The following is a 27,314-nucleotide window of genomic DNA, read 5'->3' on the forward strand; positions in this document are numbered from 1 at the left end:
CAAAGAAAAATGGAAGGAGATCCTGCCCAAAGTCCTTTGGGCATATCGTATGACCTAGAAGTCCAGTATCGGGGCCACTCCGTTCTCATTGGTTTACGGCACAGAAGCTCTAATACCGGTCAAAGTCGAGGAGCCAAGTATCAGAGTTTGATAGCCTGGAGCTATTAGATGAAAGGCGTGAAGCCGCCTTTGTTCGATTCGCTGCCCAAAAGCAACGGATCGAAAGGTACTACAATCGAAGGGCCAACCTTCGATACTTCAATATTGGGGAATTAGTACTAAGGAAGGTCACACTAAACACCCGGAATCCGAACGAAGGGAAGTTGGGTCTAAACTAGGAAGGATCGTACCAAATTGGAGGTCACCGAGAAAGGATCCTATAAGGTCGGGACGATGAGCGGAGAACAACTACCGTGCAATTGGAATGTAACTCACCTAAAACGATATTACTGCTAAGGTACGATTCCATTCATTTTCCTTTATTTGTGTTTCAGACTAACACTTGCAGGTGATCGACAAGAAGCAACATGAAGTCTTTAGGTCTGAAAGCACGCGTTGCACTCTTTTTCCCTTGAACCAGTTTTGTCCCAAATGGGTTTTCCGGCAAGGTTATTAACAAGGAAACAGTGGATCGTGCTAACTTAGAATCAAGGTCCGATCATGAATTGGTGTCAAAGCAAGCATTAATAGTACCCGAGGTTCCTCTACAATCAACCTTGAATACTGAGTGGGCATTACCCTCGGGTATCGACTTTAGCAAGGAAAGAAACCTCGTAGCTGAAGGGTAGCGATCGGTAGGATTTATTGTAAGGGCCAAACGGTCAAACGAACCGTGCCTTCATAGATTACTCGACCCCTGGCAAAAATCATGTACGCATGTATAACTATTCTACACAAGAATAAAGAGAAGTATCTTCCTTGCAATCATCTTGTCTTTTTTTTAAAAAAAAATCTCTTATTTCCATGTCTTAAGGAATACCCTGCTTCCGATCCCCTAAAAGTAACGAGCACAAGGGCCGCATTAGCCTAAGATCGAACATTCACTCTCTTACTCGGGGATTGCCGTCCGAAAATAAACTCGAACGGTTCAAGCTAATAGACATCGGGGGCGTAAGACATATTAGGCAACCCCCGAAATTTAAAAGGCCACGGCCACTCGGGGACTGTTATCTTAGGCAAACCTGGATAACTCGGGAAAGCAAGCACGCTAGGCGACACCCGAACTAAAAGGCTACGGCCATATTAACGCGTCTCGGAGGCTTCCGAGACCCGTAGTAAAAACAAGGGCTTCAAAAAGAAAATTTCATAACCGGTTCTAAAGATTACCCTCAGGGAACTATAATTTCACCTACTTACTTTGGGAGGAAGTTTCCGGTAACCCCGAACCCCTAATGAATGCCTTATAATAGACTAATGCAAAGGCAAGGTTACCTCATTATTTTGTGCTAAGGCATTTTGATCTTTGTGAATATAAAAGCAAAGGGAAAAATTCGAAAGACGAGAAAGGGAAAGAAAGTCTTATTTATATTCATAAAAAAATTCTTTTTACAAGGGCCAAACAACCCGATAATTCTTTTTTACAAAGGCCGAACGGCCTCAACAAAAATGTAAAAAAAAAACATCTAAGGGCCTAAGTGGCTTGGTCCCCATCGAAAGCAGCATCTTTACCCTCGGGATCTTCCCCGCCTTCGAATTCGCTTAAACCCTCGGAGTCATTATCATCCTCGGGATAGGCCAACCCTTTAGCCTCAGCTTCGAGCTCCTTGGCGTTCTCGATCTTAGCTGATAGATCGAAACCCCGGGCATGGATTTCCTCAAGGATCTCCCTTCGAGATTGCCATTTAGCATGCTTGATGATGTCCTTTTCTCGAACCTGAGCCACCTCGGCATCGGCCTTATATACGGCCACCACCTTATCGGCATTGGCCTTAACTACTTTTGCCTCCGATTTGGCTGCTTCAAGCTCTGTGGCCAGACTTTCTCGATCAGAGATGGCCGAATTCAGCTGGGATTGGAGCTCCTCGATCTTCTTAGCCTGCCTAGGACTTCTCCTTTATACCTTGGAGCTGGACTTTAGCCGAGGCCATTTGGGCTCGGGCGGTCTCCTTTTTTTATGCTACGCGGTCCATGTTTTTTTTTCATTCTTTGGCCTCAGCATTCACCGCATCTACCTCTTCCCAGAGCTGCCCGATCTTGTCGACCTTCTTTTGGACATGCGGGTTCGGACCATTAGTCACCATGTCTGATTCGTCATTACCAACTTCAAAAATTCTTCTTACCTGCTTAGCCAGGTCGACATGCTCTTACTGAGCCACCTCTAACACGGCTCGGAGGTCTTTAGCCTCCCCTTCTCTTTGCTCACTGAGAAGCTTGTAAGCGTCTCTTTTCTCAGTGAGCCCTCGAATCTCGGCCTCGTACTGGTTCAGCTCCTCCCGGTAGTGGAGGAACGTTTCATGGTGGAGTACCGAAGCCTACAAACACAGGGAGATGAGTTACATTCATATACAAAATAATCAAAATTCACATTAAAAATTATTAAAAGGTATCTGAGGTTACCCGATTTAATGCATGTTGGGCTTCGTTGAACAAACAAGGCACTTCCAACTTGTTCATCTTGGCCTGATCCTCCTCGATCACCAAGCACCGAAGATAACTGGCCACCCTAATGGGGGCAGAAAGAACCCGGGCGCCTTCCGGAATGGACATAACAATTGACCGTTTCCGGTCAGGATTCAGACTCGGGGCTAGGAACTGGTTGACTAGTCTCGGACTCGAGGCAGGTCCACTCGATGGAATCTTCCTCGGCACCGGTATATCACCCAACCTGATGACATCCTCTGTAGCGATAGAGTCTACGATGTCAAAGAAGTTGTTAATGGGGTCTACCACCCCTTGTGGCTTTTTGGTGGACCGTTCTTTCAGCGCCTGAGCATCGGCAATCATAGACTCAAAAAATAATAATGGCGAACTAGAGAGGTCTATTACTCCGAGTATTCCCTTCAGAGCATTATCCGCTGTCCGAGAAGAACCGGCTACGATCTCATTATCGGCCTCCCCATCTCGAGGCGGAGTGGCCTTGCCCTTTCTAGTTTGGGAGCTTCAGCTAAAGCTCTCTCATCGAACTCCCCAAGTCGAGACGATTCAGTTTCAACACCCGCCAGTTTGGAGGCCTCTCGCATCACGACACCTTACCGCACGCGGGCCACCAGCTTGGATTTCTCTTCCTCTTCTTCGGACTAGTCCCTTAGCCGGTGGATTAAGTCCAAGGGTAGAGCGCCGGTGCTTTCCTTGGGTTTACGTGCCAGCCTCCTCTTTGGTTTTTTCTTTTCCGAGTTTGGAGAACTCAGAGCCCTCTTCCTTTTCTTCTCATCACCCTGCCTCGGAGCAGGGGACTCGAAAGGCACATCCTCGTCACCGTATGGAGGCCTCATAACAACATCCTTGGGGAGACCTACAAAAGAAAATGGAATAAATGAGAACTCAACAGCACGAGGAAGAAATTAAATATTATTGAATCGAAAAAAGAAAACTTACCATGGGAACGGGCCTCCCACCGGCCCTTCGACAGCTCGCACCAGGCGCACTCAGAATAAGGTTTCTGCGCGAGGTCCTCGATCCACTCCTTGAGTCAAGGAACGCATTCGGCATTCGAGCAATGCTTGCACCACAAAACATCGATAATAAGGGAGGAAAAGGGAGAAACAATAAACAAAATCCTTAAGGCAGAATTATACTTACATTTCATGTTCTATTTCTCGGAAAATGGCATATTCTTGGCCGGGATTAAGTCTGAGGTCTTCACTCGAACGAGTCGGCCCATCCAGCCTCGATCCTGATCCTCATCTATACTCAAGAATGGGGCCCTACTGGCCCGGTGAGCAAGTTTAATTAATCCCCCTCGATAGAGTCGGGGCTGACAGACGCATGAGATGATCGAGGGTGAAGGGACACCCCTCGATTTTGTTTACAAAAAAGCGGAGGAGAATCGCTATCCTCCAGAAGGAGGGATGAATTTGATCGAGGGTCACCTCGTACCTCTTGCAGAAGGCAATGATGACCGGTCCTAAGGGGGGGTAAGTGTAAACACTTAAAAACTCCTCCACGTGGGTAGTATACTTCCTTAGGCGAAGGTACCACCACATGTTTATCGGCCCAGTTGCAATCCTCTTTGATCTTGGAGAGGAGATCATCGGTGATCAAACATATATATCTCGAGACCGGCTCGCATCGACCCGGTACCGAAGAAGCTTTTTCGGCCTTGAAATCAGTAGCGGTCAAACACCCTCCAAGAACAAATTCTTTAGGGTGTGGTTCCACCGCAGTACCGTCGACGGCAGGTCGTGATGAAGAGGCAGTCTCCTTTTGCGGCACTGTCTTAGAAGTTTCCGCCATTTTTCTTTGATAGAGATGAAGAAGAGGAGTTAAAAGGTCGCGCTTAATGTTTTGGAATGAAGATAAGCAGAAATTCTTGCAAAAGCCTCAAGAAATCTGATGCAAGTACTAGAAAACGTAAAGGTTTTTTTTAAGAACATGAGTAGAAGAAGTTTAAACATAAAGTTTGAATGAATGAAAGTTTGGGTATTTATAGTATGCAAATAACGGTTCAAAACCCGTAATAGCCGACCAGCAACTGACGAATATTAAATGCCTTTAAAGACGTGGCTGACGAGACGTTTCGTCAGCTTTGTCGTTTCTGGCGCAAAGAATCGAGACGAAGATCTAGTGCTCATATTGTTTCTCATCGTTTACTCTCCCAAAAATGAGGAGACTATTTGTATACAGTCGAAACTGGGCTCATCTATTACATGACAGACCGGGGCTGAAACGTGATGGGTTAAAGATCGACGCCGGATTATATCGAACAAGGGTATGAAGTTAGAGCATGCGTCTTCAAGACCATCGAGCCCGTAGCTCCGGAACCGACCCCAACTCCGACCTAGCTCAAGGAAACATTATCGGACCGAATAACGGAAGGCCGAAATATCCGTAATCGGTCGGATATCACGGCGAAAATCTCGGCACGTATCAAATGACCGAATAATTAGGAAATCATGAGATTACTTACCTTTTGTGAAATTGTATCTAAAGTAGGACTCCCCTACTATAGAAAGAGGGTCTGATTAATTGTAATACACATTGTAACACGCATGAAAAAAGCAATATATTGATCTAGTTCTTATTATCTTGTTAATCTGTTCTGTCATCAATTGAGGCATTTCTTGACTCGAGGGTGAACAACCTTCAAGGCTAAGACTGTTCAATTTGTGTGGTTGCGCTCATTTTCTTATCATTAATTTCAATTTTAATCCATTTTCTCAATGTGTATCAAGTTATATCACGTATTCTTAAAATCGCGTATAAATTCAATCGTTATCCGATTTTGAAGGTAAACAATAACCAATAGAATGGATTTGTCAATTTGATGTCATGGGATAAGAGGGATAGTAAGAAATTTGCAAAAAGTCTGATTACCAATTAATAGAGCAACTGATAAGTGCTTGTGGATCCAAAATGTTAACCCTTCAGCTTCAAGATGAACAAAATGTAGAAAATAAGTACTTGTACTTGAATGGATAATAGCTAGGTTGACAATTCTCTCCTAGGTGAATGTTTTATTTTATATTTTTTAAATTCTCCCTAGGAGCTCCCTACTTAGCTCCCTTTCTGAGTCGAACTCAGAACCTTTGAGTTGGATGTGGAGAGTTTTCACCACTTGAGCAATCCTTTTTTGTCTGCATTCATTGATTTTTTACTATCTAACATCTCAATTTTAAAATTCTCCTCACGTTTTTTCAGCCACTAGTTTCTGTGTTTGAGAAAATTCGCCTTGATTCTCCCCCTTGTTTATGTCGGAGAAATTAAGATGTTTATCTGAGGAAGCATAGGATATATACAAGCAATACATTTCAAACTAATCCATCTTAACAAATAAAAATTGCAACTACAAAATCTACAACTTTTACAAGCTTGAAGAGTTAATTTGTATATAACGTCAAAAATTGTAAAAGAAAGAATGGTGAAAAAGATAGTTGAAGAATATCAAGAATGGTGAAAAAGATAGTTGAAGAATATCATTGGTGATTAGATCTAAGTATATAGCTTAGAGGCATTCAATGAACGGAAACTACTAGCTATGTCCATTTAGAAGTAACTTATTATAAAAATTGGTCAATTCAAAAAATATTACTAATCTTCGCCAAATATTACCAATATTAGCCAATTAGCTATTTGTAGCCAACAAAAGGTCAAATTTTTGCTTTCTTTTGAGTGAATGTTATTAGAATAGATTGGGTACATCTTAAGGAGCTTGAATCTCAGTTTTGGATGATTTGGTGGAGTTTTGAGGTGGTTTGAATTGAAAATTCTAGTAGAATATGAACATGAAAAAAAAATATGTGTATCACACTATGTATCATTTGTGTATCACATATGTATCATATTTGTATCAAATGTGTATCACATGTATATCCATGTACACCTGTGTTAATAGGGTGTTCATAAAAACCCAAAAATCCGTACCAAACCGAAAACCAAACCAAACCGACCAAAAAAAATGATACTTTTTGGTTTGGTTTGGTTTTAAATTTGAATTTTAAAAACTGATCAAATTTGGTTTGGTTTTGGTTTTAATCAGAAAAAAACCGAACCAAACCGACTATAGGAGTAGTTATTTCAAATTTATTATTACACCTATATATATATGTATATTTTTATACAAAGTTTCAAAAGTTAAATGTTAATAGTTTGCACTTTTAGTATAGTTCTTTACCTTTACATTCTAGTTTGATTGGTAATTTTCTTTTTTTAAGTGTAAAAATCCATTTCGTGTTAAAAATAATATGTTTTTAATTGAGTCCTTAAATTATTCATCAGTATTTGATTCAATTATCATCAATATATCTTGGTAAATAATAGATTTCTCAAAGGGCAATTGATTTGATAGTGTTACGCTGAAAATGTGATCGTCGGAATATGTGTTTGGTAATGTATGTCTTATATTTAAGAAAAAACCGACAAATAACCGAAAAAACCGAAAAATCGACAAAACCCGACATAAACCAAGTCAAGGAAAAACCGACTTAATTGGTTTGGTTTGGTTCTAATATTTGAAAAACCGACTTACTTGGTTTGGTTTCTTTTTAGGGAAAAACCGATCCAAACCGAACCATGAACATCCTCTGTATGAGATACATGCGCGATAAATGTGTCGTAGAAGAATGTTTTGAACTCGATTTTAACTACGAATTTTGATGCCAAATCATTCCAAATCACCTCAAATCTTCCTCAAATTTTGTACATTGACTCATCTATGTGTTTTCAATGAATTTCAACCATACCCATTGAAAAAGGATCTTTTTTGCTTAGATTTTTGGAATATTATATCTATATTTTTTTGTATTTCATCACCTTATTTGCTATCTCATCCATGAAATTTCCTTTCCGTCTTGCATCTAATGTTGCCAATCACGCTTAAAAATATGAAAGGAGATCTTTGTGTGTGATTCTTGGAGAGAAAGAACCTCATTTATTTGGGTTTTCAACTTTTATATGTATTTGGCTAATTTTGGTAAGTTTATGATTAATGGCTAGAGGTTGGTAGGTTAGGCTTATTTAGGACATTTATGTAAGATTCCCTTCTATGAACACATGATTTGTCCATATAGCTAGAAAAGAAAAATAAAAGGAATAACGCCGCGTGGTGGGTACAGAACTACAGATCTCTCATTTGATGTTCAAAAAACGGTTGGGTAACTAATATTCATGCACATATATTATTGAAATGATCATGGAAGCCTGACAAAATTTGCTTCAACAGAGGCAAGGATGAGCACATCATATACTTAACGATATTTTCTTCATATCAGCTTTCTTTAATGAATTTCTTACATTAAAAGTGAGAAGTCGAGGCGATAGAAGTGGATATCAATAAGAAAGGATCTGTCTTAACTAATGTCTTAGGCGGCTATGTTTTGACTAAATTTAGTCGCAATCTCTAAATGCCCCGAGGCAACTACGATGGCTTAAGTTTTAAGGACTAACGCATTGATAAATGGGGCACTCATTTTTATTTTTATTTTGGTTTATAATATGGTGTCTAGGCCAACTTTGCGCACACCTCAACTAATTTCAGAAGGTACCCGCTACACCCTTGGTAATGGTATGTCGTATACCTTGAGCTATCCGCCATGCATGCTCAGGAACAATTGGTATTACTAGAAAATAAAAGTACCACAGGCAGTTCATATCAATCTAGTATTCTCGTTTAAAAGCTTTTAACTTATAGGAACTACAGGGACTGCAGAGTTGAACATACATAGGAATACAACCAGTTGGCACACTAGCTCCTTGTGCTTGCTCAGAGTATAAGAAGCCTTATACTTACCTTTCGCGCTCGTCAAAACTGAACTAACGACTAATAGAAATTCCAAACATTAGCCATACCTAATAATCCCACAACCATTATATTGTTTTCCCACCTTCTAATGGCTAAATTGACTAGCTAAGAAGCTACTCCCTCCGGTCCAAAATAAGTGATTTCTTCGCCCTTTTTTTGTGGTCCAAAATATGTGATTTTTCCAGATTTCAAGAATGAATTAATTATTTTTTTCCTAGATTGCCATTGGAGTAAATAGTGTTGGAGTATGTGTTAGGAGTGTTTATGTGAAAAGATAGTAAAGGTTAACATGGTCAATTTCATTGCTAATTAATGTTAAAAGGTGGATTTCTTAATCTGTGTGAAAACATCTAAAAAATCACTACCGGAGGGAGTAGCATTTTTCACTGGAGAGTAAAAGAAAGTATACATACAGTACAAACGGGACATAAACCTAACTATTATTAAACAAAAATGTCTTAAATGTGTCTAAATAAATGCTACATTTTCCCAGTTCTGGGACCAGCAAGAATTCAAGGAGTGCACAGAAGGTAAAAATGACGTATAAAGTTGGTGGCATGTTTACAACACTGCTCATCCCTAAGCTCGTGGTTTTGGGGGCAAAAATAAAGTGATCATATTATAAATATATGTAGGTTGGTGTAACTTCCATTGTCACAGGCTGAGGAATGACCCATATTGTCTACTTACTTGGATTAGTGATATCTATCCAAGAACTTCTCTATCAAAACTGAAAATGTAGCAAAGCCAGCACAACCTGCACACGCAGCTTTTGGTCCACCTGAAACGAAATGGGATTGTAGTACAAATAAAAAGAGATGCTTGAAAGAAATTATAAGTCAAATTGCAAGCAGTCCAATTACTTGGTTCATCAGCCACATATACGCCATAATATAAGCAGCCCAAAACAGACTTAATACTACGGTACCATCAAAAGTGAAACCACAACAGATAGAGTGTAACGACCCCGACGATCGTTTTAAGTATCGTAGCCCCATTCCCCAATTTATTGCCTATTTTATGTTCGTTTGTTGTTATGTAACTTGCCAGGGTGGTTGGTTTGATCCCAGGTATGTTTCGGAATGAATTAGGGCACTTAGTCCCAAGGTTGGAAGCCTAAGTTGTAATAGTTGACCAGATGTTGACTTATGTGTAAGTGACTCGGGAATACAGTTTTGGTGGTTCAGATAGCTTCATATGGTGATTTTGGACTTAGTGTGTCCGAATATTGATTTGGAGGTCCGTAGCTAATTTTTGCTTGAATTGCCGAAAGTTGAAAAAATGAAAGTTTGGGAGTTGACTTTGTGGTTACCGGGCTCGGATTTTGGTTCCAAAAGTTGGAATAGGTCCATTGTGTCATTTATGACTTGTGTGCAAAATTTGAGGTCAATCGAAGTTGGTGTGATAGGTTTCGGCATCGATTGTAGAAGTTGAAAATCTATTACTTTCATTAGGCTTGAATTGGGGTACGATTCGTATTTCTGATGTTGTTTGATGTGACTTGATGCATCGACTAAATTAGTATGATATTTTAGGACTTGTTGGTATGTTTGGATGGGGCCCCAGGTGTGATTCGGGTTGAAAACGGATCGAATTTTGGACTTGTATTAGAGCTGGTGTGATCAGGTCTGGTGCAACCATATCTGTGAGAAATGGGCCGGAGGTGCGGTTAGAATTGCGCAGATGCGGAGGTGAGATACGGACTGCTGGTCGCATATACAAGAGGAGATCAGCAGGAGCGGAGTCGCTTCTGCGGAAGGGAGGTCGCAGAAGCGGAATTGGCCAAGATGGCCTGGGGGCGCAGAAGCGGACTTTGTCCGCAAGTGCGTGTGCACAGAAGCGCTCTTTGCCCGCAGAAGCGGGAGCGCAGATGCGCTTTTTGGACCGCAGAAGCGGAGGTTGTCGGGCTTGAGCTGAAGCCGCACCTACAATGGATTTTCCGCAGGTGCGGAGCCACAGAAGCTGTTGTTGGTCCAGAAAAGTGAAAATCGCTGGGCAGAAATAGTGAGTTCGAGGGTTTTTCATTCTTCATCTTTTGACCTACAGAGCTAGGTTTGTGGCAATTTTTAGAGGGATTACCAAGGAAATCATTGGGGTAAGTGATTCTAATGGGGATTTGGCTATTATATGTGAATCTATCGTTGTTTTTGTCATGTAATTAGTATTTTTAGTTGGAAAAATTTGAAAAAAATTTGTGAAACTTCATAGATCGAACTTTAGGGATTTGAAAGGCGATTTATGGTTGAATTGGATGATTTTCGTATGGTTGGATTCATTGTTGAATGTGTGTTCGGATTTTGTAAATTTTGTTGGATCCCGAGACGTGGGCCCGAGGTTGACTTTTTGACTTTGGTTAAAGAACTTAGCTTTATCGTATGGGATTGATTCATATAGCTTGTATTGATTGTATTAAATTGTTTGTGGCTAGATTCGAGTCGTTCGGAGGCCGATTCGCGAGGCAAGGGCTTCTTGGGGTAGAGATTTGCGCGGTTTGAGGTAAGTGTAAGTAACACCTCTAAATTTGGATCTGAGGGTATGAATCCCTGAAATACATGTTATGTAGTTGGTGTTCAGGTGATGCACATGTTAAGTGACGGGCATGTGGCGTGTACTGTGATAATTGTGACTCGTTGTTTCTGTGGCACTGTGTAGTTATCAAACCTTGTTGCTATTTATGTAATCCCTACGTGTTAGAGTAATTGAGCTGCAATCCATATTAGAAATTATGTTTAGGCTATATGATTCTTCTGTTGGGACCCATTGAGGTTATTTTTGCTGTTGAATTAATTGCTAAAATTGCAATTATGTACTCGGTCACATCCATCATTTGCATATCATATCTCAGTCTCTGTTGTTATTTATTGTTACATCATGTATCATTGTTTGGGCTGATTGGCATGAGATTTGTAAGCCCGAGAGACCGGAGAGATTGATGACTAAGTTGGGGCCTGAGATCCGTGTTGTGAGTGAGGTTGTGGATCGGGCTGCACGCTGCAGCAGGCCTTCTTGGCTTTATATATATTATTATATGGATTGGGGTGTGCCTTAGCAGGCCTTATAGGCTTTATCTATTATTATGGGATCGTGTTGCACGCCACAACGGGCCATATTGGCTTTATATTAGCGTTTGGGTAGGATGCGCCCCTCCGGAGTCACATACCAGCAGTGAGCACAGGTACTTTACAGTGTTAAGTGGAAGTGTGAAGAGTGAGAGTTGTGACAGTTAGATTGAGTACTTTGAGAGTGTGAGTACATGAGTTATCACTGTGATGCATTACATGTTACATGCACATTTGACATGTAGATATAGAGATGCAACATTCCTCATATCAGTTATACTTGGCATATTTTATCAGTGTTGAGCTTAAACTGTTAAACTTGAAAGAATGTCTACGTTTCTGTATTGTGTACAAACTGATTATGAAATTTCTCTGAGTATTACTGTCATTTCCCTGTTATACTTGTACTGTTATTATTGGGATTTGGACTGTACCATTCTGAGCTCATCACTGCTTTCAGCCCAATATTAGTCTTGTTACTTATTGAGTATATTGGGTCGATTGTACTCATACTAACTCTCGTGTGCAGATCCAAGTACATCTGGACTCGGTGGTTGCTAGACTCGGAGCAGTATCTATTAGGTAGCTGCTTTGAGGCCCGCAGACCTCGACTCTCCTTCTTTTCGGTTTTTATTTTGTACGGTTCTATCCGTCAGACATATGTATTAGAGATTTAGACTGTGTTGGCACTTAGTAGCTCATGTACTCGGTGACACCCGGTATCTTTGGGATTTTGTATTTGAGTCGCAGTTATTCCTTCCGGCTATTTATGAGATTTCCATTATCTACTGTTAAACTCAATATATCATGCTTTTAAATTAAAATGCGTAACTATTTTGTGATTGTCGGCTTGCCTAGTATCGTGATAGGCGCCATCACGACATGTTGAGATTTGGGTCGTGACAAAGAGAGACGGAGAGAGAGACAGATGATTCTGATTACGAATTGGACAAAAATGTCAACAATCTTTTCCCATCTTGCTCAGTATACTGCAACCTATTCCCTGAACTAGTTTAGGAGAAAACAACTATCTGCAGTGCACTCATTAGTATGGGAATTCTAATTATGGTGGAGGTCATGAGGGTTGAAAAACGTAGTTATGTGCTTGTCAGCTACAAGAGACCCAGATAAGATAAAACTGTCAACTATCTTTCTCCCCATCTGGCTTAGTGTATTGCAGCCAAACCTGAACTAGTGTAATTTTTCGAAAGGAGAATATATAAACAGTATAAAATACTCCGAGCCTTATGGTTTAGTAATGTTATCAAAATAAAAATGCCTAAAATGAAGGAGACCACAATGTCAATTTGGAAAAAGAATAAGTCAAATAGCAAACAGCCAAAATACATGCTTCATCAGTCACAGACAAGCAGTAACTTATACAACAGAAAGGCTCAATTCTTCAAGCAAATTTTGCATTCACTATCACAAAAAAGTCAAAATCTATAACCGGGGAAAAAGAAAAGAGAAAATGATGACTCCATAGGGTCCCGATAGGATAAAGTTGACAACCATCTTTGCCCCATCTGGTCCACTATAATGCAGTCTACTGTCTAAAACCAAATTAGGTGAATGATGACACGCAATAAACTCCTCAAAGTCTGGGTTTTGCACAAATTTTAACATTATCTACCATTGAGATACTTTACTTTACATTTTACACGTACTTTTTTTTTCTTTATCCGTGAAAGTATGATTTTATTGATGAAGCAGCACTAAGATTGTAGCAAAAAGCAAAGGAATACATTCCTTAATTCAGAATGGAGCTACTAAATTTTACGAAGCTATCTATCAGCATCTTCACTAAACTCCTGTATGCACCAAAATGAATGCAAAACAATACAGTTAACTTGATCTTGCAAATGAGCTCTTTCCTATTCTCAAAACATTTTAAAGTCCTTTCTTTCCAAACGGTCCACCATATGCAAGCTGGCATGGTTAGGCATGCTTCCTTTGTTTTTTATCGATGCCCTTGATGTTCCAGCAGGTAAGCAGTTCCTTCAGTGTTTTAGGCATAGACCAACTTAAATCCAAAGATATTCTAAAACATGTGCCATAGTTGAATCATCTCGAATATATCCTTCATGTTCTTTTTCGCACAAAAAACATATGTTGCAGCTCTGGAGTCCCCATTTCTCTAAGTTGTCCATTGTAAAATGTAAAGCATGCCGCATATGAAACTATCCAAATAAAACATGCCACTTTGTATGGAGCCCTCACATATTATTCTTATTTTACCAATATTTTAAGTTAAAAATTCATGGGTCTTACGCCTGCCACGTGATCAGTAGAACACCTCACCTTGCACACCTGCCTTCTATATGCGGCTTATAATAAAGTAATGCGGTCCAATCATTTAAAAATCTCGAATTTTTGGACGCACTCTAACTTTAAGTAGCTGAAACTTCTTTGTGGAAAAGTTTCCATTAAACAATTGATTTCGTCTTTCTTTTTTGCATGGTATGAATTACAGAAATCCCTTCTTCTGCTTTCTTTGGTATGACACTACTCCCCTGGTTGTCTCTATATGATTCTCACTATCCATGTCACTCTATCTAGACCAAAAATATATGAATCGAGTATGGATGCAAGATATAAAAATATATTTACTGAAGATTCGTTTTTTATATGTTTTGCAGGGTCAAAGTACCAAATCTTACCTCTAGCTGATAATGTACCTCCTGTTACACACCCTGCAACTGCTGTATTTGTCATGTCATGCTTTGCCCGTGCCTATGAACATAGTACAAGAAAAATTACTTATGACATTTGAGTTTTAGAATTGAAAAGTATCTGACTCTATTTGTGAAAATGACTTCCATCCTTGGTTCAAAAAATTAAGAGGATTTTGTAGAATGAGAGCTGCAGAACTTCATATGGTTATCCTCTCTAAGGATCAAAAGTACCTTCTCAACGACACACTCAGCAGCAGAGAAAACCAAACCCATAACAGCAAAAGTCTTGCAGGAACTCCAACTCCTCCGACCCATCTGCTTTGCTTGGTATACAAGTTGTTGCCTTGTTGTCATTTCCTCTTGCATTATTGGGTTATCCAGTGCCCCTAGAAACAGACCCATGAACAACCCAAGCCCCCCTCCTATCAAACAAAAACAATGCGTCAATAAATGAACCGAAGAAGTAATCCACAGCAAAGGCCATTAACAACCACAAAGATAGTGTTTTAAGAAAACTACCAGAAAGATATTAATATAATTTGACACAAATAGAGGATCTGAAAACAGACTCTATTAAATAACAGTATCAGTTGATACTTGATAGAAGCTGTAAGCTAGCTGGAATCAGGCTTTCTCATTCTCTATTCCAACTAAAGGAGTACAAGAGACTATCAGCCATAGCAACAGGATGAAGTTTAAAATGTCTCTGGGATTACCTCTCGAGTCTTGTAACATAATTATGACATCACACATAGAATTATAGTCATCCATTGTTTTCGATAAGATGAACTATTGTCATCCATTAATTAAGGTATTGCAAGAATGACATTCTGGACATTCCATCCATTAAGGAAAACACTCAACAATAAGACACAAAAATTAATTCAACTAGGAGACAAATCCACCGTGCCTTGTGTTGTATAAAAACATACCCATGACTCCGCTAACAACACTACGAACTGCACAGTTATTCCAAATGTCTTGGCCCCTTATTTCCTCCACTGTAGGCATCCGAATAGGCTCAATCTGGGGCTTCTGAGCTTCTTGAGAGCTTGAATGTGTGTCATTTGATTCACTTGCCGGATCGCTCATATCAGCTCTGATAAAAAGATGTGTAATTAGTTTATGAAAAAAAAATTGAGCCCCTCATCAAAAATTTCTCCTCCCAAGAGCTGAGATTAGAACTCACTGAAGTTGCAACTTTCATGGTCTTTAGATAAATATCATCATCAGCTGAACAAAAGAAAGTTATGAATCTTATTTTTAACTCATAACTTATCAAAATATATATATATATATATATATATATATATATATATATATATATATATATATATATATACCTTTCAACCTTACAAGTTACAATACAGTTGAGAGTTGCAGGTTTTCCTAAGTTCAAACTACTACAATATCGTAAGGACAAAGTGTGAGTAACAAGGAGAACAAACAATACGAATGGTGGAAGTGGCTTATATCCAGAGTTCTTCCACATCATGAAGAACAGAATTTGCCAGTTGATATCCTGTGTCCTTCAATCGAACACTTAATCTTCAAGTTTCATGCATATCTCATCAGCTAAGAGATGTGAAACATCAGGCTCGATGAATGATTGCGTCTTGTTCTTAATCTCAATCCAGCTACATCCAATTTCTTTTTTAACTGTTCCACAGTTATTAGTTTTCGTACTTTTGCTCCCTCTTTCCAATTTCCAGTTACTAGGACATATGTTGTTGAGCCATGAGGCTGAAGGGAAATGAGATTCTCTGCTGCAAGTTTCCCAAGCTCTACATTGCTGTGAATTCTGCTTGCTGCCAGGAGAGTATGCCATACAATTGCACCAGCAGGAAACGGCATTTCATTGATGAGAGCCATCGCTAAATCCAGCATACCAGCTCGCCTATACAAGTCTACCATGCACGAGTACATCTCCATATAAAAGTCGTTAACCACCATGTCAAAATATTTTGACCTTCATTGCAGTCCTGCATGAGTACAGGCAAAATAACTCTGATGGAAGTTATATTGTCCACTTTTTTCTGCATTTCCTCAAATGCAGAAACTAAGTCTCTTTCTTGTCGTCTCTTGAAAATTTCATTTGCACTTTCTATGTTCCCCCTTTTAGTGTAGATAGTCACCAGGGTAATGCTCCCGCGTAAGGCATTATTCAACCTGATTTATTGAGTTTGCATGATAGTGTTTTCCTTGCTCCACTGATGCCATGGAAGGTAAACTGATTTGGCCTGAACCCACTTTTGGCTAATTTCCGGAAAACATTAACAGCACCTTGAGTGTGTCCTCTCTGCGCATAACCAGGACATCATAGCAGACCATGAAATAATGTCCTCATCAATTTCATCAAAAAACTTTTGCAGCCTCACCAGTATTTACTGTTTTCATATGCACGTCTAATGAAGCATTTCCTATTGTAGGTGAGCCCTGGTACTTGGTTTTTAGGACTTCTTCATGCGCTTTGAACAACGAAATAGAGGGATGAGCTGCAAAAATAGTTGAATAAGTGAAACCATTTGGTCTAATACCGTCCCTTTTTTTCATTTGATAAAGTAGATCATTGCTCACTTAAGCCCAGAATTTATTCTGCACATTTTGATAATTGTGGTGTCCAGGTAAGCTTTTGCGCATCTCAACTATACTAGGTACATGCTACCTTCCATCATCACAGGTATCTAGTAACTTTGTCCATCAAAGCTTAGACAGATAGGAAGAAATCACCTAGTATTTTTTGTCTCGAGTAACTTTGTCCATCCAAAAAACAACATTACTAAATCTATGCATAGTAGAGACCCATACAAAAATCTATACATATAACATAATAGAGAACAACATGAAGGTATCATCAATTTCCCACACTTAGTGTAAGAGACCATGAGTGACATTCTAATATTATGGTCTAAATATTACCTGATCTTTGTAACGTGACCTTAGAGCTACAAGTCTCATCATGTGGAACAACTTAAGTGCTTCAGCATAGAGCCATTAGTCACAAGACCAGCTATCACTTACCAGGCCATTTTCACTCCTATTGCCATACTTCCAAATACAGTTGTAGCCCCTTTGACCATCCCGGACTTCAAATACAATCTAATCAAGAATTCCCAGGAATGTTATACACGTATAAAGCACATCCGATGACCACAATATGCACTTGAATTCCTTATTCAAATGCACGTTTATCAGCCAAACTCCAAGAACTGTAGTGAAAGTAAACGTGTTAGGCTTAATTCTTCCAATTGACGCCATATGGAACACTTGTAAAGCTCAATCAACCAGCTCATTGCCCGAACAATCTGAAAGCAACAAAGTCCAAAGTCGCAACTTTCTCGTGCTCCATCTCATCAAACACTCTCTGCCCATCTTCGCCGTTCACTATTTTCATGTACATGTCTAGAAGTGAAGTCCCAACACTCATTACCAAAATAACCAGATATTATACAAAGGGTAGGTACTTGTTTACCAAAAATTAGGACAGGCGTGCACAAACCTCAATATACAAGAAAGGATAGCCCCCTCAATGAGAATTCCAGTACAAACCACTTCATTGAAATTGTTCCCAGAGTACTCAAAAAGTTAGCTTGTTCAAGAGAAACCCGTTGGGAATTCCATCAAACAGGTGGTGTGTGTGAAGATAATAGGAAAACTGAGATGATTCAGCTTGAGTTTCTTTTCCAAACAACACATAGGCTCCTGTGGCTTCAACTACCTACTCTCTTCGCTAGCTCTTAGCTCAAAACTTAATTTGCAACAAATAAAAACTTACCAGAACCCCATTTTTGTTATCATCAACATTAACTTTTTTTGTTCCGTAGAAAAATACAAAAGAAATATAGATCATATAACATTAGAAATTGATGAATAAATTTAAAAGCAACGAAAATAACTTACCTTTTGGTGAGTTTAGTAAAGTTGCCGCCAATGTTTCACTTTTCAAATTTTACCTCCGCATCTGCTGCTCACTTTAATGAACAAATTTCACATGTGACAGAAAATGGGCGAACGTGAAAGAAGGAGGTGGCTGGTATGGGCGGCAACCGGCGGTTGTGTAGGTTTAGTTCTATGGCGCGTTTAAACGGGTAGCTTCAAATGGGTTAATGGTTTGGACTTTGGAGCTGCTGGAGGTTGACACCAAGTAGCCACTTGTAGCGTGCCCTTTTTTTTCGTCTCAGTACGCCTATAAAATTTCAAACTATTTAAAATTTAGTCATTTTGACAAACTTCAGACTAAGCTAGCGTTTGGCCATAAATTTTCAAATTTATTATAAAAAACCTGATATGGGTGAAGTTTAATTTGAAGATAAAATCTGTTTGGACATACTTTTCCAAAACACATTTCACTATTTTTTTTTTTGAAAAAAACATGAAATGTGACTATACCCATAAGTTCTAAAAAATATTAAAAATACCCAACAATACCAAACAAACAAACTTTCTAATCATGTATATGCAGAACCTTCATCGATACCATTCATTATCATTATCACAAACCATAGTCCTGAACATAAATAAGTTTGGCACAAAATTATTATTTTTATAATGAACTACATAATACACTATCCTAAAACCATAACCTGATATTTTAATATCAATTGCTAATAACACAAGTATTAGCCACTATAATTCGTCAAATTATAATAATATTACAAGATTCACCAGTCCAAAAGAAAATTATAGTAATTAGCTTGTGGATTAGTTGGGTCATAATAGATGGTGGGATATTTTATAAAATACAAAAGTTGGGGTAATTTATGAAATTGTTAAAAGATCCAACAATAATATTTTGGGCCAAAAATAGGCCCCAGAACTTACCTACCTATAATACATACGAAACTTATTTACCCTCCCTAATAATCAAATTTTAACTTAATTACATAGTCAAATACAATTACTAATTATATACAAATTAGTTTAAATGAGTATCCCTTGATTGTAGCCTTTTAGTTTTGTAAATCTCTAAAAATCCTCACAATTCCTTACTTACCCAGACAAATCCTATCTTTCTAGAGGATTTTTCTCATTCTCTCTTTGAAATCAACCCTCTTTGTACACCGATTCTATAAGATTTTTCTTATAAAGCTCGTAATTTTCTCTAATAATGACGAAGAAAGGGATTAATTTTTTTATCAATTTGAATTTTATCATGGTTGGAGTAGGAGCTTTTCTGGGCATTCCCTTTTCTTGTTGGTGTTGGGCTAGCAGTAGATGTACATTACTTATTTGGCTGGATTGTTCGAATTGAAATTGTCAATCTATAAATTTTGAAGGAGTTTGACTCTCCACCATTGACAATCATTAAAAAGTTTTGAAGCTTTGAATTCGAATTCGAATTTTAAAAAATATTTTTTTTTGTTTGGATTGGGTGTTATTGCAAACGATTGGGAGTATTCTATGGAGTTTATATCTTTATTTTGAGCGTATTTGGTAAAAATTAGAGTTGAATTGGCTGGATTTTCAGATTGAAATTCCGAAGAAGCAGAAGAACACACCGCATACAAAATATATACTACAAATTATATACAAAATACATACAAAAGACATATTGCATAAAATTTGTATGAAATTTGTATTTAAGTTGTATGATATTGTAGTTGTATTTAACTAGGTAAGTATGATGTATGAAAGTTGTAGATAAGTTGTATAATATATAATTAGTCGTATGAAATCAATTTTTAGTATGTATGTTGTTGTAATTTTCGTATTAAATTTGTATGAAGTTTATTTTTAATTTGTTTTTAATTTGTATGATTGTTCCATATATTATTCTTTTATTAAAATAGATAATTATGGCAAAGAGAGATAAGAGTTGCACTAATCATGATTTAAAATAGGTAATACAAAACTGGAAGGAGTCTTATTTAGATGGAAGGACAATTTAAACTTCATCCCCTTTAGTTACGCCATTTTCCAAGTAAAGAATCCCCCAATTTAAGACACTAATAACGGATTGTATATAAATTGTAAGAAAAACTTATTTAGGGCGGGTAATATACAAAACATGGACAATTTTAGTAAATAAGTTTCAAATATTGTATAGGAAGGAAAAAATCCCTTTTGGGATTTGGAAATTTTATTTTTCAAAATCTACTAAAATATGGATAAAATCTATAAATAAACATGTTTTACCAAAAAAAAATTGGAAAAAACTTGGCATCTACGACCAAATGGGGGCTAAATCTGCTGTTGCTATTTCTTTTTCTTCTTTAAATCTTCGGGTATGAAGTTAAGCTTTATCAGTCAGTTTTGGCAAATTGAATTCTTCTTCTTCTTACCCAAAGGTTTGAAATTTGAAAGTCAATGGTCAAATTTAGACTCTGATGTCTTAAGTTAGGCTTTAGCAGATCCTAACTTCAAATCCGAAGGTTTATTTAAAAATTTTAGACTCACGATTTCAACTCCAAACCCGCATATTTGAAATTGATTATGATATATATATCACTTAAAGGTGTAGGAGAAAATTAGTATATTAAACTTTAAGTACAAAATGGAGTAATAATTTTTTTTCCAAAGAGTAATAAGTTAGTCTACAAGTATTAGCACAAACGTTATATTAATAAAATAAGTCGGAATATAATTTTTTAAAAGTTTCCTATATTAGCAGTTGACCAATATATGAGAAAATGATAATGTATAACCGCTCTCGAAATAATAGCCAAAAGATGTATATCTTTTGTATATATATACATTCTGTATGTTATATACAAAAATTATACTATATTTTTTCGGCTACCGAATGTAAATAATTTCTGAGGCAGGCTAAAAATAAAAAAACTCAAAATTATTAAGTTTGGTATATAAATTGGTAAATGTCATCTACCAAACACGCTTATGACCCATATTATATGTCATTTAAGGTTTTTGTGCACTTGGAAGAATGTTTAATAGTTTTAATCACAAGAATATATATCTAAATTAGCCTTTATCTCTTTTTAAATATCCTACTTAATTAAAGACCCACTTATTGGAACAGTACTCCGTCTTATCAGGAGATTGGTGGAACAATATAGAGATAGGAAGAAGGATCTGCATATGGTGTTTATTCACCTAGAAAAAGCATATGACAAGGTTCCTAGGAAGGTCCTTTGGAGATGTCTGGAGGTGAAAGGTGTGTCGGTAGCGTACATTAGGGCGATAAAGGACATGTACGAGGGAGCTAAGACTCGGGTTAGGACTGTGGGAGGTGACTCGGAGCACTTTATAGTTGTGATTGATGAGACGCGAGGCAGTGTTAATGGGAGGCTGGAGGTTTGGAGACAGACCCTAGAGTCTAAAGGTTTCAAATTGAGTAGGACTAAGACATAATATTTGGATTGTAAGTTTAGCGATGCGTCGAGAGAAGCGGACTTGGAAGGCTTGACTCACAAGAGAGGAAGTTTCAAGTACCTTGGGCCTATTATCTAGAGGGATTGGAGATTGACGAGGATGTCACGCACCATATAAGAGTGGGATGAATGAAATGGAGGATAGTATCTGGAGTCCTATGTGACGAGAAAGTTCCACCGAAGCTTAAAGGCAAGTTCTATAGAGTGGTGGTTAGATAGGCATTTTTTGATATATCTTATAATTTTAAAAATGTTAAGCAAACAACAATTAACAAGAAATTTCTAAAAATTCTATGAAAATTGAAATAATTAGAAAAATCTATTTTTGACTTTTGTAGGTGTGTTTTTAGTCGGGCAAAAATCAAGTGCTCACAGCTGCCTCTCTTTGCTCGAAAACACGAAGAGTTTTCGGGCAAAGATAAAGTGAGTAAATACGAGCAATTTTTGCCCGTTTGGATACTCCATGGGAAGAGTTTTGAAAAAGTTTGACCGAACCTTGCTTCAAAGGTTGCCTACATATCCTTGGCTATAAAGGAATCAGGCCACGTGTAGTTCAGAGGTAAGGAAAATGGAGAAAGATACCGAGGTGGAGAGTCGAGTGAAGTGTCGTCGAGGCTCATGGTCCTCGGTCCCTGCCATTACATCAAAATCAAAATCTAAGGAAGTAAATAAGCCTATTAGCTATGAGTTACAAGATTCCTATCTATAAGTCTTCTGAAGCTTGATCATGTGTCTTGAATGGTTCTTCGGGCAGACTTTTGATTTGAACCTTAATGCTTGCTAGTTGCAGGTGCTGGTTCATTCTTCCACAGCTTCTTCGGATCAAGACCGGACATGTAGTGCTCGTGACTTCAGTCATGTCTTGAGCAGTTCACATCTTTCATCTTCTTCTGCATTTTGGATTCACTTCTTTTTTTTTTCCTTTTCTTTATTCTGGATTGAGACTTCTTCTTTTGGTCATCTTGGACTGTCGACTTGCATTCTTGAGGCGAGCTTCTGCTACTTTTAACTTGAATTGAATTCTGAGAAAATTCGAGTAATTTTTGCCCGTTTGGATACTCTATGGGAAGCGTTTTGAAAAAGTTTGACCGAACCTTTCTTCAAAGGTTGCCTACATATCCTTGGCTATAAAGGAATCAAGCCACGTGTAGTTTAGAGGTAGAGAAAATGGAGAACGATACCGAGGTGGAGAGTCGAATGAAGTGTCATCGAGGCTCATGGTCCGCGGTCCCTGCCATTACATCAAAATCGAAATCTAAGGAACTAAATAAGCCTATTAGCTATGAGTTACAAGATTCCTATTTGTAAGTCTTCTGAAACTCGATCCTGTGTCATGAATTGTTCTTCATCCAGACTTTTGGTTTGAACCTTGATGCTTGCTAGCTGCAGGTGCTGGTTCATTCTTCCACGGCTTCTTCAGATCAAGACCGAGCATGTAGTGCTTGTGACTTCAGCCATGTCTTGAGCAATTCACATCTTTCATCTTCTCCTGCATTTTGGATTCACTTTTTTTTTCTTTTATTCTGGATTGAGACTTCTTCTTTTGGTCATCTTGGACTATCGCTCGCATTCTTCAGGCGAGCTTCTATTACTTTTAACTTGAATTGAATTCTAAAATAACTTCCCTCGTTCTCCGGGTGGGAGCCTGCTACTACAGCAAAATAAACAAAAGAAAAGAAACTTTTCTGCCCTAGTTTGCACTAGGAATATTTGTGAGTTGTTAGAAAGACTATGAATCACCTATGCTATTGATGAAGGATGCAATGATGAGAGTAAAATTGAAGACTCGGCTAGGATGTGTGTCTCCTGTGAGTAAAACCAAGAAAAATTTCGACTAGCGAATGCGTCCGCTAAAGAAAACCTGAATGACCTGAACTAGGAAGCGCGTCTCCTAGGGATGAACTCAAACGACCCAAACTAGGAAGTGCATCTCCTAGGAGTGAAATCTCAATTTAGGAAGTGCGTCTCTTAAAATAATAACCTGCAAGACCTAGATTAGCAAGTGCGTCTCCTACGGGTGAAGCTTCAATGACTCAAACTAGGAAGTACGTCTCCTAGGGATGAAATCTCAATTTAGGAAGTGCGTCTCCTAAACAGTATAACCTGAAAGACCCAGACTAGGAAGTGCGTTCCCTAGGGGCTAAACTTTAATGACTCAAACTAGGAAGTGTGTCTCCTAGGAATGAACTTAAATGACCCATACTAGGAAGTGTGTCTCCTAGGGATGAACTTAAATGAATCAAACTAGGAAGTGCATCTCCTAGGGGTGAAACTTAAAAACTAGGAAGTGCATCTCCTAGGGCTGAACTTAAATGACCCAAACTAGGAAATGCGTCTCCTAGGGGTGAAATCTCAATTTAGAAAGTGCGTCTTTTAATCTCCTAAAAGTATATCCTAAGAAACAGACTAGGAAGTGTGTCTCCTAAGGGCGAAACTTCAATGACTCAAACTAGAAAGTGCGTCTCCTAGGAATGAACTTAAATGACCCAAACTAGTAAGTGTATCTCTTAGGGGTAAAATCTCAATTTAGGAAGTGCATCTCCTAAAAGTATATCCTGAAAAACCTTGACTAGGAAGTGCGTCTCCTAGGGGTGAACTTAAATGAACCAAACTAGGAAGTGCGTCTCCTAGGGGTAAAATCTCAATTTAGGAAGTGCGTCTCCTAAAAGTATATCCTAAAAACAAAACTAGGAAGTGCGTCGCCTAGGGGCGAAACTTCAATGATTCAAACTAGGAAGTGTGTCTTATAGGAATGAACTTAAATGACCCAAACTAGGAAGTGCGCCTCCTATGGGTAAAATCTCAATTTAGGAAGTGAATCTCCTAAAACAAAGATATAACTTGAAAGATCTTGACTAGGAAGTGCATCTCCTAGGGGTAAAACTCGAATGACTCAAACTAGGAAGTGCGTCTCCTAGGGAAGAAACTTGAATGAACCAAACTAGAAAGTGCGTCTCCTAGGGATAAAACTCCATGAATCAAACTAGGAAATGCGTCTCCTAGGGGTGAAATCTCATTTTAGGAAATGCATCTCCTAAAACAAAAATATAACTTGAAAACCCGGATTAGGAAGTGCGTCTCCTACGGGTAAAACTTCAATGACTCAAACTAGGAAGTGTGTCTCCTAGAAAGTATAATAAGAAAGACTCAGGCTAGGAAGTGCTTCTCCTAGAAGTGAGACTGAGCTTGAGGAAAACTATAAACTAAGCTTGACTAAACCAAATATTGACCCTATTCTCCAGGCGGGACCCCTGAACTTAATGAAAACCAAAGATTTCTCTCAACTAAGGAAAATGCCTAGGAGGTATGGTTTTTCTCAACTAGGGAAAATGCCTAGAAGGTGTGATCTTCTCAATAGCCTTTGCGTAAGCAGAATATGGGGCATTACACTTGAAAAATTCAAGCTTCAAAGCTCTGATTGGGACACAGTCTTTGTCCCTATTTTAAACAAAGAAAACTTGTGAGTATAAAACATGGTGGTTGGTTTGTGGCCTTGACCTTGAAGGCGGCTGCTTCTACACTTGCCATGATAACTTTGATTTCAACTTGGAGACCTTGCATGTTATTGACTAACCATTTTATGTCAACCCTTATCATATAAAACACCTCTGACCCATTCGAGCTCAATATCCTCTATCTGTTGCACTTTGCTCATGAATTGACATTTTACACATCCTTTGCATTTCACATGAATCCCAAAGCACGTTGGTTGTTTCCAACTTAGTGCGCATACTGTTCTTTCCTGACTTATGCCGCTTTGATGTGTTAGCCAGATTCCGTTTTGTGCAATTGGAAAGCTGGTAGCAAATTTTGAAGTCATTTCTCACTTGTTCTGACCAAACGAACTCAAAAAAAGGAAGTGAACAAAGCAAAAGGAACAGAGTAAGGGACAATGGAAAGAGATGATATCTAACAAGAAAATTACAAAGTAGAAACTTATCAGATATGTATACCAACTCTAACGACCATGACATGCACTTTTGGATTAAGTGGCCTAAACTGTCAAGCAAGTCTAATGATCAACTCTTGTTGTACCTTTGAGCCGTGAAACTGGGCTTCAATGCTCCGATTATCCTATCTGATTCACGATTCCTTATTTGATTTGTAGTGCCCGAAGGATTTTCACCATCAAGCCTCTGTCATTTTTTCTTTCTCTCAACTCACCGTCGCCTTATGGTGCACGTGAAGGTTATCACCGATAAGACTCTCTCATCTTGTTCTTTTCTTCTTATTTCCTTTGATTCTGCAGATGACAAGGCGTTGGCCATAGCAAAAAATATCATATGCTCCTGGCATGTCAAGCTCGGCATTCTCAAAGATTATTTGGGAGGTTTTTTATTTGGGACTGTAATGTGGCTTTTGGACAAGGTTATAAAGAAAGAAAGGCATGAAGACTCAAATTAAAACTAAGACAAAAGGGTTAATTTATTTACAGCTTTTGGAATCCATTAAAAACTTTGCCCCAGTTTCTAGAATAAGAGAATTTGATTCTTTTTTTTAGGTGGAATAACTAAGAAAAACTGCCCCACTCTTGACTTCGTGGGATTATGAAATATTTTATTTGGTGCGACTGAACCGTAAAGCTGCCTACGTATCTTGTGGTGACAAGAATCAGGTCGAACGTAGTTCAAAAGAATACTTTTTGTAGCTATTTTTCTTTTTCTTTCTTTTTCTTTTTTTCCCCCCTTTTTTTTGTCTTTAACTCTTTTTTCTTTTTTCTTTTTTTCTTTTGGAATGAACTTTCTAAAACAAACCTATGGGGACATGAATTTTTTTTGGTATGACTCTAAATTGATTCCAAAGGAGGGGAGATCAAAGAAATCAACACAGGCTCAAAAGGGTATCGAAAGGTATAAAGTGTTTGGGTAGCTGAAAGAGGGCCTCCCAATCTCTAAAAATGCCAAGTACAACACCTGCAACTTGAGGATGAAAATTGAAGATCATGCACAATATTTCTTTTGCAGCTTCGGCATTGATATCACTGATATGCCTTCAACTTTTCTATAGTGACTTGTCGAGTACAGAATTCTCGTTGGGTGATTTCTTCGTCACAATGGATACCCTCCGCCAGGTTGGAGCAAACTCCCTTGCTTTATATTGTAACTTGAGATGCACTTGAATACAAAGTCGCTCACTTTAAATTGTCCAGGACACGCTCTCTTGTAACAAATTATTGTTGTCCTCTTAACCTCCTAAGCTATCTTCCCCAGTTTCACACAATTATGGCTTTAAATGATCTCAAAATATCCAACTTTGTACTTATAACGTCCCTATCATCTTCAAAATTATTTCATTATTTCATAATTAGACTAACTTTTAAGACCAGACCTAGAATTATGCGTGCATGTCATGTCACTAGAGCCAGCATGAAAAGAACTATAAAACAAAAATGGAACTAAACAAAAACTAACTAGAAATAACAGAAAACAGGAAATTGCATTAGATAGACGGTGAAACGGTTTGAGCAACGAAACAAGTAAAATAAACTGGGTTTACAACCCTGGAACAAAACTAGATAACATTAAACGAGCTACTATGACTAAAAAAACAATAGAATGGTTTGAGTCACAAGACAATATCCGGATTACAACCCTGAAATAACCCGGACAACAGAAATGACAACAAAATAAACCACCAAGACTCCCCTGGCTAGCCAAGAAAGGAGCGTCTTTCTAGTTACCAAGCTTGACATCTTAGCCACTGAGTTCCACATCAATATTACCAATACCATTACCAATTTCAATCACATTGACCTCAGAAAATAGCTTTTGGGTCCCTTTTGCCGACTCGTTCTTAAGATCAACTTCTGGAACCGAGACTGTTAGAGCTGAAAACTATGTTGCAAGTGGCCCTC

The 27,314-nt window shown here is 38.4% G+C and overlaps 1 protein-coding gene and 1 pseudogene across 2 annotated transcripts; both read right to left on the reverse strand.

Moving 5' to 3' along the window:
- Positions 1-8,809: 8,809 nt before the first annotated feature.
- On the reverse strand, positions 8,810-18,270 carry LOC109239970 (mitochondrial import inner membrane translocase subunit TIM22-4-like). 2 transcript variants are annotated; one of them, XM_019406585.1, is made up of 6 exons: positions 18,030-18,270; positions 15,319-15,362; positions 15,062-15,228; positions 14,361-14,551; positions 14,115-14,187; positions 8,810-9,176 (listed from the first exon to the last, which is right to left on the reverse strand). In XM_019406585.1, the coding sequence occupies exons 3-6, from the start codon at positions 15,219-15,221 to the stop codon at positions 9,091-9,093; spliced, it is 510 nt and encodes a 169-aa protein (XP_019262130.1). In that variant the 5' UTR covers positions 15,222-15,228; positions 15,319-15,362; positions 18,030-18,270; the 3' UTR covers positions 8,810-9,090. The 2 variants fall into 2 exon arrangements, with proteins under 2 accessions (XP_019262130.1, XP_019262129.1); XM_019406584.1 differs by lacking the exon at positions 15,319-15,362 and having other exon boundaries at positions 18,030-18,269.
- On the reverse strand, positions 15,483-18,000 carry LOC109239969 (annotated as a pseudogene).
- Positions 18,271-27,314: the final 9,044 nt, after the last annotated feature.

The sequence above is a fragment of the Nicotiana attenuata genome, unplaced genomic scaffold, assembly GCF_001879085.1.
Source record: "Nicotiana attenuata strain UT unplaced genomic scaffold, NIATTr2, whole genome shotgun sequence".
Taxonomy (NCBI): Eukaryota; Viridiplantae; Streptophyta; class Magnoliopsida; order Solanales; family Solanaceae; genus Nicotiana; species Nicotiana attenuata.

Excerpts from the sequence above, each read along its gene's own strand:
- LOC109239970 (XM_019406585.1), bottom strand. The coding sequence starts at position 15,221 with ATGAGCGATCCGGCAAGTGAATCAAATGACACACATTCAAGCTCTCAA. Across the intron at positions 14,552-15,061 it reads TGTTGTTAGCGGAGTCATGG|GAGGGGGGCTTGGGTTGTTC; the intron begins GTATGTTTTTAT and ends TTTGTTTGATAG. Across the intron at positions 14,188-14,360 it reads CTGAGTGTGTCGTTGAGAAG|GCACGGGCAAAGCATGACAT; the intron begins GTACTTTTGATC and ends CTATGTTCATAG.